This window comes from Aquila chrysaetos, chromosome 18 (genome assembly GCF_900496995.4).
Source record: "Aquila chrysaetos chrysaetos chromosome 18, bAquChr1.4, whole genome shotgun sequence".
Classification (NCBI taxonomy): domain Eukaryota; kingdom Metazoa; phylum Chordata; class Aves; order Accipitriformes; family Accipitridae; genus Aquila; species Aquila chrysaetos.
This window is the reverse complement of record NC_044021.1, coordinates 16,896,075-16,912,649: the sequence shown is the minus strand read 5'-3', so window position 1 is coordinate 16,912,649 and position 16,575 is coordinate 16,896,075. Positions and strand designations below refer to the sequence as shown.

At 44.6% G+C, this 16,575-nt stretch overlaps 1 protein-coding gene across 3 annotated transcripts in view; it reads right to left on the bottom strand.

Moving 5' to 3' along the window:
* Positions 1-15,607, bottom strand: part of LOC115353040 (desmoplakin) — a 39,803-nt gene extending 24,196 nt beyond the window's left edge. For 2 of the 3 annotated variants that reach the window (XM_030041976.2, XM_030041978.2), the window contains exons 1-5: positions 15,104-15,607; positions 5,774-5,876; positions 3,983-4,131; positions 3,458-3,632; positions 631-759 (exon numbers count right to left, since the gene is read on the bottom strand). In XM_030041976.2, coding sequence (XP_029897836.1) covers positions 631-759; positions 3,458-3,632; positions 3,983-4,131; positions 5,774-5,876; positions 15,104-15,294 — 747 coding nt within the window. In that variant the 5' untranslated portion in view covers positions 15,295-15,607. The remainder of the gene's footprint in view (positions 1-630; positions 760-3,457; positions 3,633-3,982; positions 4,132-5,773; positions 5,877-15,103) is intronic. The other variant, XM_030041977.2, reaches the window with a different exon arrangement.
* Between the last annotated feature and the right edge of the window lie 968 nt (positions 15,608-16,575).

The window sequence follows — 16,575 nt, the reverse complement described above, 5'->3', positions numbered from 1 at the left end:
CAGAAAAGAAGAATGGGAATGAAGTAAGCCTTCTCTCTCCTATACCTAGCTGCTGGGCTGATAGGAGAGGAAGTTAACCACTGCATTTTCAATGACTTTTTTATTCCAGCAACTTCTTTATTCCAATCACAAAATCCAGAGGGAAACAGAAGCCTCAGAGGGGAAAAAAAACCAAAAAGAAAACAAAAAATCCACACCTAAGAAAAGCTCTAAGCTTAGCCCAGAATTTGGGCATTTTTCACAGAAATTGCCTCATTACTCAAGGCTGTACTAAGCACCCACCTTATCCTTTCACTTTCTTGTTTTAACGTACCTAGACAGAAAGCGAGAATAATCATTCTTAGCCATTCTTCTCACAAAGAATGTTGCAATATTTATTTGCCAGCCTTGGTACACTACAACAAAGTGTTAAATACCTACTAAAGTTTCATTTTAAAATTCTAGGGAAAGAAGTGGAACACAAAATAATCATGAAATAATAAATATTAGGGTTGAAAGTGGTTGCTGTCATGACACCAGTGCTTTCTGAAAAGAAGCTGAGCTATTCAGCATTCTTTTTTGTAGTGGAACAGTAGCAAGTCAATGATATAAATTTACACCAAGCAACCTGTAAGGGAAGACAGTAATTACCAGATCTGTTTTGACTTTGTCCAGGTGCCAGCGATAGTCTCCAATGGCATTGTGAGTTCTTCTGTGGTCACCAATTTGTTGCTCAATGGATGCTGCATCAAACCCCCATTTCACTAGCTCCATTTCAGCCTAGGAGAAAGAGACAGTATTTGTACTTTCATTTCCAACTTTATTATCTAAATCAGAGCATAAAGGAATTGAACTGAAGGAAACACAACTATGCAGTAGAGAGTAAAACTGAACAAAGGGAAGTTCAGAATAGGGGGTTACAATTTCTTAAAATTGTCATCACTTAAACTGTGTGACAGGCTTCCAAAGTAGAAGAAACAAAGTAGGGAAAAATAGTTAAGTTGCTTAAAATTAGACTAGATGAAGCACACTCAGTAGTGTATTTTAATCTGTTTTCTTTGGACCAAACTGTTCATTTATGTTCTACAGTATAGTTACATTCTTATCACTCTGAAAACAAATTATTACTTTACCAAACAATGCTATTCATGCAATTAATGTGAAAATACCCAGACCCAAGTTCTGTAGCCCAGTATACTACATTTCCATCTTAATTACGCTCACATAAACTCCAATAACTTCAGTTAAATGCAGTCAAACTAAATGAAAAAACAGAAGATAAACTGAAATTATTATAGAATACGTTGTCTTGCATTTTGGCAACATTTATTGTAGGTTGCCAAGTGAAAACCTCTAGAAACAGCCTTTGAAAAACAGTAATACACCTGGATAATTACTAACTCAAAAACTACCTGACTGCAGTTCTTTGTTTCATTATTTTTAAATATTAAAAGCCACGGAATTCACAATTCAGCTCCTCAAACTCCAAATCCTCTTTTACGCTCTAAAGACACACTCCGTTTCTGTCTGAATGCCTGTCTGCGCACGCACACAGTAAAGAAACAGGTATCTTAATCTTGGGTTGGGACTGAATTTAGTAATTACGAGCCTGGAGCTAAACCTCTAAGAGTCAACAGATGACAATAAAGCCTGAACCACACTCAAGCGTAGGGGTTCAAAGGCACTGTTGAAAATGATCCAAGAAACAAAACCATTTTGCATTCAGCCATTTAAAAGTTACAGGACTTTGACCCTCCTCATTATATTTAAGCAGTCTAAAGAGACTGTAGCAACAGTGGCAGTCCTGGCTGGCTGCCAGTATGCGAACAAAGGCCGTCTGGATTTCACTGCATTTTCCCTAATTCTGTACTGGAAATTTGACCAACCCTCCTACCACCTGATTCTCCTGTCAGCAAACCATCCAGACAGAAAACAGAAAAACACCGGCAGAAAACCACAGCTGCTCAGACCTTCTTCCCACATCTCACCATGTTACTAGGGGAAACATTATCATAGTCCCAATGTGAGCAGGTAATGAGACACAGCGAGGCACAATGGAAAGAAGAGGCATGATGGAAAGTTAAAAATAAATTTTCCCTAAAAAAAAAATATCTCAAAAGCCCAACAGGGAGCTAAGTGCTTACTGGCCCCACCTCAGCTTTGCCTTAGGGACTGAAAAAGGGAGAGAGAGAGAGACTTTTACTTTCACAGGAGGTTTTGTGTGGGAACACAGCTATAAAGCACTTGCTTATGCTCCCTGTGCTTAGCGAGGGGTGTCTGAGCAGGGTGTCACGTGGCGTCTTTGGGAGGTGCAGCTTGTTCACTGTCCTTCATCGCTGGAAGCGTGCCCAGTGTCTGTTCAACATCACTCCTCAAACCATGGCAGGTCTGACAATTAGCCTACTCTCCCACAGTGGGTGCAGAGCAATTATATCTGCTGTTACTGTCCAGGCACAATGCTTATACACGTTACCACTAAAGGAGTGTATCTCCACTTCCCCTTCTTCCTCTAAAACATGCCACGCTATGGGAGGGCACTGAAAGACTAGACTATGACTAGCACTCACATAAAAGTATGGGAACTGTACAGAGCTCTCCCCTCCTCATCTGGTTTACACAGCAACCACCTGGCAAACACCATATGCAGATAACTGTGACAGGATCACTAAGCAACCACCTAATAAAGAGAGATAAAAATAACGCAATTTCAATTTACAAGGAGTCTGAAAAGTATAACTTCAGCCACCTTGTTCCATCCTCCCTACCTGCCTCTCAGAAAGGGCTGTCAACCACAAACACCCAACTTTCACTTCAGCAGCACAAAAACAGACTATGAGCTCTCAACATGTGTTTTCTACTCCAGGTTACACCATCAACGGCTGTGCATAGGCAAATTTATTCTGGGAATGCAACAGATCACAACTTCAGCATTTTCACGTGGATTTTGGCAGCGACTTCCGAAAGTCTAGTCCTGTGGCAATCAGCTCTACCTTCTGGTTCCCACTGTGATAAGGATAGATTAGAGGGGGAGAACAACTGTAAAATATGCACAATGGTTAAATCTGTGAAGCTAGTCCTATCGGTGTAAAGGGTTAAATAAATATGAATCATAAAGGAAACCTGTGGAAGGAAGGAAGGAAATATCAAGCATAATAATCTCTAAGGCAAACATGCCAATGCCTTTTGTTATGTTAACAGCTGTGTCTCATTTAGCTTTCAAATCTAACTTCCACACTTTTTCCTCTGCAAAAGATGACCCCAAATCCATGTTCATACTTCAGTGGAAACTCACTAGATGTACAATACTGGGGGGAAAAAAAAAAAAAAAAAAAAAGAAGAAAAAAAAAAGATGAACTTGGAATAATATATGAGCACTCGTGTACTTTTAATTTTCTACTGGCACCCAAAACATTACTACATGTGAGGTGACATTCACAAACACCAGGTCTTAGCAGTGTCTCTGGTTTTCCAGATTTACCTTCTGCTGCCTCATCCAGTTTAAACATTCACTTGTGACACGTTTCGTGTACTCATCCCAACCTGAGCCACTCTGAGAGGAGTAGCAACCACCACCTTTGGAGCTGGCCCTCCTGGCACGGGGAACACTGATGGCTTTGTACAGGGCACGCATTTGCTCTTGAAGTTGAAGCAGCCTGAAAGGGAAGAAGCCACTTAGCATCTATGAGGAAAACACCCAGAAAACATGGAAACAATGCAATTCATCTCTCCTACTGGACCACCAAGTATTCAAAACAAAGTGCTGAAAGCACAGGCTGTGAAAAAAAAATAAACTGACTAAAATTTCATGGGGACAACCAAGGCGTGAAATTGTGTAAGAAATACATTACTGCAAGGCCCTTCTCCATGTTAGCATGACCCAAACAGATTTAGTTCCACTTTATTGATTTCTGTCACATCCTGCAACACCACGGAAGGTGAGCACTTGAGATACCACACACTTTTACCAGCCACATTCCCTCCCCCAACCCTTCCCTGGCAATACCTTTTCTGATACATCTCACAGGGCTGGCCCATCTGCCTCATCTCTCTGATCAGCCCATCCAGGATATCCATTTGGTCATTTGCCTGTGCAAAACACTCTTCCAGATCTCTGTTCCCTCTAATCTGGACACCATCCCCATATTTCAATTCCTAAAACAAACAAACAAAAAAAAAAAAGGGAGATTAAATTAAATATTCACCACCTAAGCTTCAGCTTGGTTGTTTTAAAAGATATGTTATGAGGACTGATTATTTTTAAGAAGCATGATAGGTTTCAACCGCTAGGTCTCTGCCAATTTTAACTGGCAGAAGGCCAATTAACAGAGGATCCACAGTCATTGGAAAGTCCTAATTACAAATAAAATACGAAAGAAAATTATTAAAACATAGTACCAACCAAATCTTTCCATAAAGAACAGCACATCCTGACTGATGTTTATTTCAGTGGAGCCAAGGCTTCACATGGTGTGCTAAGTTTTTAAGACCTTATGCTTTTGTGTTTAGAGGACAAGAAGCAAACACTGTCCTAGTGGGAGTTTGTGGATATTGCTCCTGATTTTTCAGAAGTTTCGCTGAGGTTCTAAGACCTTTCTCCCCTGCAAAAACACAGACTGCACCCTGTTTGCCTGGGACCAGCTCCATGCCCCGTCACACTTGCATCCCACCTTATCCCCCAAAGTCTAGGCAAATTCTCTGTGCACCCTCAGTGCAGTGGACCAGCATGGTCATGGTGCTTCAAGCAGGAAAACATGGCTCTTTGATCTCATCCCACACTGACACAGCCATGCTGAACAAAACATAACCCAGCTGTGATTTGATTTTGCAAATAAAATGTTGGACCTCATTACTTTGTCCCTCAGAAAGAAAAGAAAAAAACCCAAGTAAGCAATGCATGTTGTGGCACCAAGCTGGAACTAAACATCACTTTCTTTTAACTTCACTGGAATAATATTAATCCTTAACAAGAGGCAGTATTTACTCTGGCATTGATTTTTATATAAACATGTTCACACATGCTGTATCTCTGAAAAGGAAATGAACTGCTAACCCCAGAGTTCATTCCTGAAAGAATTTTCTGTCCACAGAGGGTCCAAAAGTGTGCATTATATCACATCTACTGACAGAACTGTGAACGGGTTTTGCATCTCAGTGGCCTCAACAGCAGGATGCCTTCACCACCCTGCACCTCCTCTGACTTCGGCAGAGTCATGTTCACCAGGACTGAATCTAGCATCAATGAGTAACCCACCCCCAGGCACTATGGGTTTATATCAGTGTAACATACAGCAAAGATCATCTGTATGCTTTTGGGATGAAACAGTCAAGAAGATTTTAATCTACTTTCATATACTTCTTTAGGAATCACCTGGAAAAATAAAATATAAAGGTAATGAAGGTTTTTCCTATGGTGGTTCAGGTTCATTACGGCCCAGAAAATGATGATGATATTCTACAGGACACACTAAGAGAGTATAAGTGGTCATAACATTATTAACAGCTGTTTACACTGAGCAGAACCTGTTTGGAGGGTGGGTTGGTTTATTTTAAATCGAGAAGTCCCCCTTTTCTTAATTGGATGCATTTCAGTCAGTTTTACTGAACACTGAGTGGAGACAGAAGAGGGAGACCTAGGAAGGAAGTATGCTGTTCTGCTCCCAGTTGCCTCTCACAAACAGCTGAGAGGGGAGAAATGAGATGAAGAAGCAGAGCCTGTAAGTCCAGATAACAACGCAGCATTCACTCCCTGTAATATTCATAATCACTTTTGATAAGAACAACAAGAAGCACTCACGGGTTGTACTATGAGCTCAGCTCGCATCAGGCAATCTGAACAGTTCTGCAAAAGCTCCTGGATGGTGTTCTGGCGTCTGGACACTGTACAGGTCCCATTCTGACTGTAGTGGGGGAGAAGAAGATGAGGTAAGGACAGAGTAATGGCACATTTTGAAGAGACATGAGACATACAAATTCAGAAGAGCTAAGGGAAGTTACATGGAATAATCCACCTCATTTAGCTTCAGAGACACACACGCTTTATCTGGCCCTCCTGCATAACTGTACTCTGAAGTTTTAATGCTGATTCCATGATGGCAGAGCCACTTTATAACTCTCTAACAGCAGGCATTGACCGACTTTGCCACAGGATAGAGTAGAAGGTGGAAACTGGCATGCCGTAAAGGAGAAAGTTTTTCTTCCAGTACAAGTATTTGTAGCTTTGATAGACAAAACTTTGGGAGTATTACAGTGAGAATTAATTATTCACAATCTTTTGTTAAAGTCAATACATTAGAACATAGCCTTTGCGTGATGTTATTGTACGTGTTATGACAGCAGCCATCAAATGTCAGAGCATAAAAGGAAAGCAGGATCCTCTGCTACAGAGCCGTAAGAGCACACAAGTCCATACAAACGTACGAAGGGCCCTCTTATAAGCAGAAATGCATGAAGCTTAGTGCAGTGTCTTAAGAAGGAATTGCAAGATGCACAAGCTACTACAAAAACAGATGTATGGCCTGGAGTTAGAGGACATGCTTTCTTACAGATAAATAAAGTGGGAGTTCAGGGATTCCAATTAAAACTCCAGAACTGAGAACTCTAGTGGGGGAAAAAGCCAAGATTGATAACAGGGTCGTTATTTTTGTCTTGCACATAATTTACTGCATCCATACCACCAGAAGGTTGCTCTTCCAGCACTTGGGATTCAGCCACCAAAGCGAGCCACTGCTAGTTGATTGAACATGGGTGAGGTGCTTCAAGCGCAGAACCATTCCTTGCTGATGGAATCAGAGCTCCCAAGCAAGCCCAGGCGGCTCCCAAACCCAAGCACTTGCCAGTGAAACTAAAATAAACCACTACTAACAGACAGTAAGAAATTAAGATGCTTCCGAGCCTTGTCTAGTTTTCTAACTCCTGTGTTCACGGTAGGTAACCTTTTCCATTACAAATCACTGAAGGTTCAAACCTTCCACACAACACTAACATCAAAAAGACTATCGGTGCAAACCTGTCCAGCTCAGAGCCAGGAAGTCATGTGGATTCAATGGAAATCTTTCCACTGACTTCAACAGACTCTGACCATCCTTTGCAAAAGGAATTGTGACAACATGAAAAACTCGTCAGAGCTGTCCTTGGGAAAATCACTGCAGTGATGAGAAATGTTCAACAGTATATTTTTAAGAGCTCTTCTGCAGTGCGTGCAGTTGGTGCTTCAGCAGCCTGCCGTTCTCCTATCAGCTCTTCTTGAACAAGTGGAAAAAGTTTGAGCAACTTTTCACCAGCCTCCCCCAATACCAGGGAATAGACTGTCAGAGACAGGACTGGAGAATCACTGGGTAACTTAAAACAAGCTGTACACATGTAACTCCTGGCTTGCCCTGTGATCCTTTGGCTGCACAAATGCTGCGCCCTACTGTGCTATGCACCCCTGTATATCTTGGAAACAGCTTAAAGAAAACAATTGTGAAGAATAACATATGGGTCTGATTGTGTGCCAGGCTTCCCATCAGCTTCCTTTTCTAAATCATTCCTTCTCCTTAGGCATCACTGTTGTGTTTGGATCTAGAAGTATCTGACTGCATCTGAAATTTACATTTAATTATACCCACAATTATTCTCATGAATGAAACATAATAAAGAAGAGAGAGGAACCTTCCAAGCAATTTTCTCTTTTTAGAACATCAGAAGAGTGGGTTTTTATTCAAGCTCTTTTTCAGTCATCTGACAGCTATAAATGCTGGATATCCATTAAAGCCAAAAGAACTATAGATGGGGACCAGACTTCTACTGTAATACATTAGTGTATCTCCACTGGCTTCAGTGTAACTTCACTGACCTCAAAGGCATTACTTCACTTTACACTGAAAGGAGGTCTGAACAATGGCTGTCACAGTTAACACACTCAGAAATTGTGAAGAAAAGCTATTTTCAAATAAATCAAACTACTAAAACAATTTAAAAGATAGGACAAGTAGAATTACAAGTATTTTATGTTCATCCCAATAATGTTTGAATACCACATCCAGAATTATTGTCCAAATAATAAAAAAGTTGGAAAACTGAAGATGGTTTAATACACATGCACAAAACTGTTTCAAAGGCAGGAGCAGATGCCTTAAAGTGGGAGGCTTAAACGCACCCTATTTAGATCTTAAAATAAAGCTCTACAAGTTACTTGTTTACAGTTCATGGGCACCTTCACAAGAAGAAAGCAGCAAGTGTTTAAGGCTCTCCAATCTAGTCGATAAAGACGTAACCAAAATAATGGCAGAAGTTGGAGCAATACAAACTGAAACCAAAAAAGAGCACAATATTTCATCAATGCTGTTTTTAACAACTTGGATGTCAGTTTTGTTTTTAAACAAGTAACTGTTTTGCTAGTCAAAATACCAAGATCCATACTAGGATAACAGGTGAAAAGGTAGTGGCCTGTTAAAGGCAGCTGATGACACTAGCCGAGCCAACAGCTTTCAAATCTGTCAGCCGACCAAATAGAGCTACATGGGGCATACCCAGAGACTACAGATGCCAATACAGGAGCTGATGTTTGATGGCATAGCTCCACCAAGTCAACAGGACTCAAAAGACTTCAAATCTGAAGAGGATTTAGCTGCACAAATATACACAAGAAGGGCATAAATCAATTTCTGAACTTAAAAAATAAAAATACTTAGCAAGACAATACCTCAACATATATTGCTTGATACATCAGATGGCACTAGCACAGTCTCACATGGACACATCTTCAGTACTTTTCACTCATGTGACAGGAGAGTATTTCATAAGCAGTTTCAAAGGCCCTCAGTATAATATTCCTCTTACTGAAGCCAACAGGCCTTTAATGGGAATGAGTAGATCAAAGCGGAAACCCCAATGCAGAGTAAGCAGACGTCCAACCTTGAAGCAGAAGGAAAGAGCCAGCCAAAGGAAAATCATATCCAACACAAAAAATACTAGCCCAAAGAAACTGAGGCAAACCCTAACCCCTGAACGTGCTAGATGGCATCACAAAGTGGAGGCAAGAATGAAGCTGGATTTTCAAAGTACAACCATGTAACCTAGATCCTATATAAAAATACATTTTTGTCCCTCAGAAAGATATACGACCCCAACAATCCTCACAGGACACAGAGTAAGCAGATTACTATAGATGGTATTTTGTCAATGTCTCTCTTGCTTCCTCTGATTTTGTTTACATGAAACTGAATGAGTTTAAAGTAATGTTTGGTCATTGTAACAACTACTGCTGCTATGAAAACAATTTGATTTGATTTTAACTCTGGCAGCATCTAAAGCTTGAACCTGTGAATAGGATCCTGCTGCACCAAACACTGTAGGCACACCACACAGTGAAAATATGGACAGGTTTTTCACTTGTTTTACTGCACCCCTGTAAACAAAGCGTACATTTTCAACCACTCCAGCAGAAAGGGAAAGAACTGGAGCTTGGTCTTTTAGCAGGACTTGTAACATGAGAGTGCATGGACTCCTACTAATAAATACACACATTTGCAATAATCTATTTGCTGTACTACTTTGGTTTTGTAAACCCTGCAGAACAGCACTGAGCAAAACTGCCTGGACTGCTTCAGACCTTAACTACCTATTTGTCCCTACAATTCAAAATTTTAGACCATGACATTTATTTTGAAGGCAATTCATGAATTTCAAAAAGATACTGTTAAGCCGAGTTCTTTATTAAAATGACTTAGTTTTAATAGTCATTAACTTTAATAGTTACATAGTTTAATAGGAACAAAGGAAAACAAAGGGGGGTAGCGTCTTTGCTTTAAAATTATGAGAACACTTCAAAACACAGAAGAATCACTTTTATTTGGGATCTGAAAATGTAGCCCTATATCTCTCTACTGCCAGAAGAACCCTAGGAAAGGCACAGCATCTTCACACTGTCGTCATTCTGTACAGGAGCCACCCTGCTTGCTGCATGTCAAGGCAGAACACATTTCTCCCTTGCTATACTGCACTCTTGCTCTCCCAGAGAGATGAGAGGACAGCCCAACCCCTGCTGCCACTGGGATTTGGGCAGGACGGTAGCTCAGACAACATCTCCCTGCTGCAATATACCCCACCTGAGCTAAACTCAGCCGTTACCTTCCCAGCGAATCCTCAATTTCTGAACTAGGATTGTACTTAACTGTTAAGTAGTACCAGTGATCCTCACGAGACCCCCAGCTCTACAGAAACAAGAAATAACTACTCCTGTTTTTCGTAAACGGGACTGAGAAATGCACTTGAGGTCATGCGATGAGTTACAAGAGTTGAGACAGACATGGCAAACCCAGCAGTGCCCACGTCCCAGGAACACAGCAGGGCTGACTACTGCTGCCACTGACTTATTCAAGCAGTCGCAAGATTTCCTAAGTGATAAGTTTTGAATAAATGATATATCCTCTGTAAACACTCAGCTTGCACCCTTACAGGCCCAACCGAGTTGTCATTACTGCAGAACCTGAGGGGCAAGGAAGAAAGCCAGCTACCTTCTGCTTTCTCATTTGGCTCCTGCTGCTGAAGACCTGCACACCCCTAGCATAAACGCCTGCAACGTGGAGGCTGCTCTGGTTTCTGCCTTTGTTAGTATACAGCCGCTGAGTTATCCGGGGGGCGATTAGCGTCTAGAGAAGCAGGGCAAAGGAGACACAGGAGCACCTCCAGCAGCTCTGCGGAGCCTTCCAGCAGCCTGACAGCTCCTTAAAGCTTTTGAAGCACAAAGGGGACACTCTTGGCCCAAAGAACCAATTTAAACCAAATTAGAATAATCCTTGTTAAATTTTCTGATTCCTCCACAAAACATTTAGCCTTTTAAAAATTCGAAGCATTTTTTTTTCATTCAAAAAGTAAAGGAAGCTTTAAAAAAAGGTCTTTTTGCAGGTCCGAAGTATTGAGCGACTCCCATAACTCAACGATGGAGCAAAACAATAGCACTTCTTTTTCTTCCCTGCCTGCCTCCACCCCCCACCCCATCCACACAAACTTGTTTGAACAAGCAATAGATTCATCAAGGGATTACCTGGTATGCCCAGGGTAGGCAAGTTAGAAGAAAAACCTGACCTGGAACGGCCATTCCCAGCACACAGCCTGCACACACCAACTAAACCACCACCCATCCGCCACCGCCTGCCAGCTGTGCGTGTGTGCCCCTGAAAACCCCTGCACAGGCATACACTGGCAAAAGGTGGCAAATCACAATATCCGTAAGAATATAACCAGAAATTAAAATACTTCAACACAGCTTTCCCCCCCCGCCTCAAAGAAGGTGAATGCCGGTGTCAGAAATCATCGAAAGTTTTGTAACTGGGTTCTCCCCATACGTCTCTGCTCTTACTAGGATCAGTTTTGGCACACCATGGCCTCGCCAAACGAGTCCCATCTGCGGAGTATGCACACAGGCTAAGGCACGATGACAGGAAACCTCAAAAGATGCCTGCATCTTGCACGACCAGGCTCTAAATACCATTAGAAATGTGCAAAAACTTAAGAGTCGTGGGTGAAATCATAAGACCCCTGAGGCCAAGTGCCTTCAGAGCAAGCAGGGTTTCACAAGGGATCCCGCCACACCTATTTGCAGAAAATCCTCGCACTTTTTCCCACTGGTATTAATCACCAGGAGCAACAGCACTGTTTCTAAAGGCCATACCTGCCCTGTGCTGCAGGCTGCAGACACGCTGCCTCTCCCACCTCTGGCTCTGGGAGAGGGAGGTGCCAAACACGGGGTCCAGCCTGGACCATGGAAATATACCTGTGCCGGAGAGCAGCCACTCGACATGCCAGCAAATCCCTCGCCTGACAGAGGCTTTCACACTTGCAAAGGTATCTAGCTTGAAATCTCATGCATGTACCTATGAAAAGGTGAGCTGGGATAGGTACAACCTGGTTTTCGTCTCATGGCGTGGCAGCGTCACCAGCTGTTGCTGAAACCCATTTCTCAGCCAGCTCAAGCACAGCGCAGGCTCTGCTGGTGTGGCAGGTATTCAGCAGCAATTCAGACACATTCCTCCCTCTCCATCTGCCCATGTTTTTGTTCGTCATGGGGCAGTTTTTACCCACTCCATGCAATACTGTGGCAGAGGAGCTTAAAGGGGACCTTACCACGCCAGCCCTACCACCACTTAGCTTGGCCAGGACCCTGCAGATCCCTGCGAGATTGATGAGAAGGGCAAAAACACGGCTTTGAATCTGTTTTCTCCAAGTTTACTTTGTCTGTCAGTCCCTGAAAGTAATGTCAGGGCACAGGATGTGAATTTCTAACTCCTTTTCTAACTTAAAGCACAGAAGTTACATTAACTCTTAAGCAGAATGGTGTAAATTAATTTATTTTCACATCACACAGTGATCATGAATCCTAGGCTATTTTTTTCCCTAATCTCAGCAATGACAAATAAAACTGCACAACTTGCCACTTCTTTCCTTTCTCTCACAGCATATCAGATTTTATCTCTCTGTAGCAAAAACATTGATAAATATTTGACTGATGAATTGGCAGTTTAGGAGCGTGTGACTCACCGTCAAGCTGAGTATCTGTACTGGGGCCAAGCTCATCCTGAGTTCCCAAGCCAGAAGAAACCGGGAATGTTGTAAAAGCACCTTACTGAGCCCTAAGGGTAGGGAGCGTCTTATATTGCTCTGTGAGTAATGTAATACTCAGCACGGACTTGTTTGGCAGAATACGCCCCAAAACTTACAAGACTAGACCCTAAGTTGAATCCCACTCCATTTAGTATTAAGGTACAGTAATCTTCCCCAATGGAAAAAGAAGCCTCAGTTTTATGAGTTTGGTAACTGCCACTATACTTTGGCACTGAAGATGTCAGGCTGAAAGCAATTATTAAAGCCAATTCCATAGATGATGGCCCTGATTCTGCAAGCACAACATGCACAGGATTTAGTGGACTTTCTGCATGCAGTGAATGTGCAAAATCGGGCGATTGCTTTTTTTCATTAACTGGCAAAAACCCTCATTTTATATTGCGGGGGACATCTTAATTCAAATCAGCACTGATTAAAAATAAACCTATGCAACTCAGTAAGGTGCAAACATGTATATTGTTTTGCAAATAATTATTTAAAGTGCTTTGAATGGTCAGATCTTTTCTCATACAAAAAACCTGTATGTAAATATGTATATATATGTACTTTGATCTCATTAACAGGGGTCTTTAGTTCCATGCAGAAGCCTCGCAATAAAGTGAACTTTAATTGCAGTCTCATTGCCAGATATGCCTTCTGAAAAAGGAGATATGAATATTATGTTATAGAGAGCAAATGAAAGGATGTTGATATGTTTTTAACCTCTTGATCAGGCACGTCCTTTGCACTCTGGCTACACCACCCCAGAATACTAAAGAAAGAGCCTAACAAACTATAGACTGTTTAAAATATGTAAGAAACCCCAGGAATGCTAAATTAAAGGAAGGTATTTCTCCTCTAGTGAAAGTCAGGAATAATAGGGAAGTCACTCTAGTGAATCCAATATAGTTGCACCAGAGTAAAGTCTGGAAAAAGAGAACAGCCCAGGAAGTAACATGTTCTGTCATTAACTTTTCATGTCTGTCTCTTGCAAACAGTAAAGGTATTTGCAGTGGAGCACCACTAGCAAAACAGATCCTCACAAACACAACACAGCGATGGCATTTTGGAGTCCTAGTATGTGCACTCTCCCATGGTAAAGTACTGAACCTTTCTAATTATATAGCAATAAATAGGTATTCTTATACTACCGTAATAGTAAGTAGACATGTTATAGCTGCGATTCATCATAACTAACTTACCTGTGCACATACCAAACTGAAAGCCAAATGAAGAACTAAAACTAAGAACTGGGCAGAGTAACAGACAAAAAAATAGGTAGAATGCAAGTTTTGTCTTTTGTTCAGCTCCTCAGGTCTGATGTACCTAAACAGAGCTCTCAGTGCTCTCTAGGGTAATCCTAATTCTCTACACCCATTTATAGATCTGCTTGATAGAATAAAGCCCACCTGTTCTCATCTGCTGTTTATTTAATATATATGTGTAATTCTCATCCTTCTGCAATCTAATCACGATGTACTATCCGTAAAATTAGGGCTTAAATTCTAACACAAATTACACGACAGCACTTCCAAATCAATCCCTAAGTCAGTGGCATGAATAATTAGGCCAACAGGTTTAATGGAGCCATTCCACATGTAAAAAAGAGTAATCACCAGCAGTGTTTTGTATAGTCGCCTTATCATACACCAGTGCTGTTTCCTTCAGCGACTCTAACTGCTGCCTGCTTTTCAGTCCCGTGAACTCCTAGCCGAAGAGATTAATGGAGAGGTCTTCACGGCCACTGCACTTATTTTGTCAGAATCGATCTGCGTGGATTGCCGGTACAGCTGCATCCATGAAAGCAGGTGTTCTTCAAGCCAGGATCCACAGCCAGTACCCTGCCCGCAAGATCTTCATGGCGCTCGCGGCAACACGGCAAACAGTTAAGAAGGCAGAGGGGGGGAAGCAGGCTGTATCTTTGCTCCCCAGCCGCCAAATACCAGGGATCGCTGCATAAAAGACCACCGCCTTAAACTCGTGGGCCTTGCACAAGCTAGAAACAAACTCAAAAATGACTAAGAGAACGATTCCCACCAGTTGGAATCGTTCTATAGCCCTAGTTATGCAACTGCTGGTGAGGACAGCGAGAGCTGCGCCTGGCTGCACGAGCTATAAAGCAATTTACCTCAGTACAGCTTGTTTTCCACGACCAAGCAAAGCGGGGTTTTATCAGCAGAGACTGCTGGGTCAGTACAGCCGGCACAGAGGCACGGTCGCCCCAGAGTGCGAAGCGGGGACGCTGAGGTTACCGCTCTGCCTTTCATCCCGCTGCTCTCTCCACAGAGAGTCCCCGCCAAAAGTTGTTTCGGTTTTTTTTTTTCTTTCAAGTAAATTAAGCCAGCTCTTTACTCGCATTTTCAAAAGCCTTTTAGAGGCTGGTCTCCTCGGGGAGGAGAAGGAAGACTTGCAAGCTCGAACGCCTAGGAAAGCGAGCCGCGAGCGGCTCACGGCAGCTCTCCCGAGGCGGGCCCGAGGCGGCGGGGCCGGGGGCCGGCGGGGCCCGCTCCCCCCCAGCCCCCCGATCCCGGCCCGCACGTACCCGTATCCGTCGGAGGCGTAGTCCCCCCCGTAGGTCTTCTGGTAGTAGTAGGTCTTGTGGGTGTGGGTGCCGCCGCCGCCGCCCCCCACCACATGGGAGCTCATCTCGTAGCGCAGGTCGGTGCCGGACTCGGCCCGCGCCATCCGGCCCAGGGTGTTGATCCGCGGGTGCGAGCCGCCGTTGATGCTCATGGCGGCGGGGGAGCGCGGGGGGCCGCCGCCCGGGGGGAGAGGGGACGAGCGGGGAAGCGACGGGGAGACTGACCCAGACGCGACGGGGGGAAAGGCATTCACCCCCGGGAGGGCCCGCCGCGGTGCCGCCTCTCCCTCGCAGCCCACCGAGGGCCGGGGAAGGGCCGAGCGCCGGGGGTCGGCGCGGCCCGCAGGTGAGGGGAGGGCAGGGACGCCGCGAAGCGGTGCGCGGTGGCGGAGGCTGCTGGCGGCGGCGGCAAGAGCGGAGGTCCCGTCCCGTCCTCTCCCCTCCCCGCCGGCAGAGGAAAGGAGAAGCCACACCTTTCGGCGGCCGTTTTAAGCGGCGCTCCTGGGCGTGGAGCCGCCGCCTCGCCGGCGTCCTCCTCGGCGGCCGCCTCGCGTTTCTCCGCGGTCCCGGCCCCCGGCCCGCCCCGGCCCGGCCTCCCCGCGGCGGCGGTGTCGCTCCCCGGTGGCCGCCCGGGCACCGCAAGGCCTCTCCCGGCCTCGCACCGGTGTTTCCACCTTCCTTGGTGCGCGGACTGCTCCTCGTAAGTTGCCAGTGGAGGTTGGAGCCCATGAAAAACTCCCTCCTGGCCTCTAGCGTATCTACGGGCTTGCGCTTTCCCTGTGGCCGTCGCAGAGGCCTTGGGGCGCGGGGCGGCTCGCCTGAGGGCCGGGAGCGCTGCCGTGAGGGCGGCCGGGGCAGGGGTGCCCACGACGCCAAACACCCTTCTGCCGCTCCGGAAAGCACCGGCACCCAAACACGGCAAAGACGGTCAAATCGGCACCGTTGTGTCGAGGATGGGTCAGGTCCGGTCCGCTGGCAGCAGCCCTGTCCTCCCTGCGCATCACAGGGCCGGCGTGCTCGTCAGGAAAACGGCGTAAATGTTTGCGTCGTCAACTCCAAAATACATCGGGTCTCGCATTTGGGAAGGCTGTCGATACGCCAAGCCCAGCGTGTTTCTGAAACGGCCCTGAAACTTGTGCACCAGCGCATGAAATGTTTGAATGGTGTCATGCGCTGACTGCATTTGCGCGTGAGAAAGAGGATATCCAGAAACGCATGTTTAAACTGACTCTTTCCCTTAGTTTTTCTTGATTCCTGCTTTCTGCTGCTCTGAAAGTTGAGCTTTACTCTTAAAAAATAAGCCAGATCCTAGAGGCAAAACCGTCTTAATACATTTGTGTGCGTGCAGGGTGTCAGCAAAGGCAGTTTGCTGTAGGATGCCCAGCAGTGCCTTCATGACCAGCCGTTGACCGCTGGGTCAGTCTCAAGGGTCG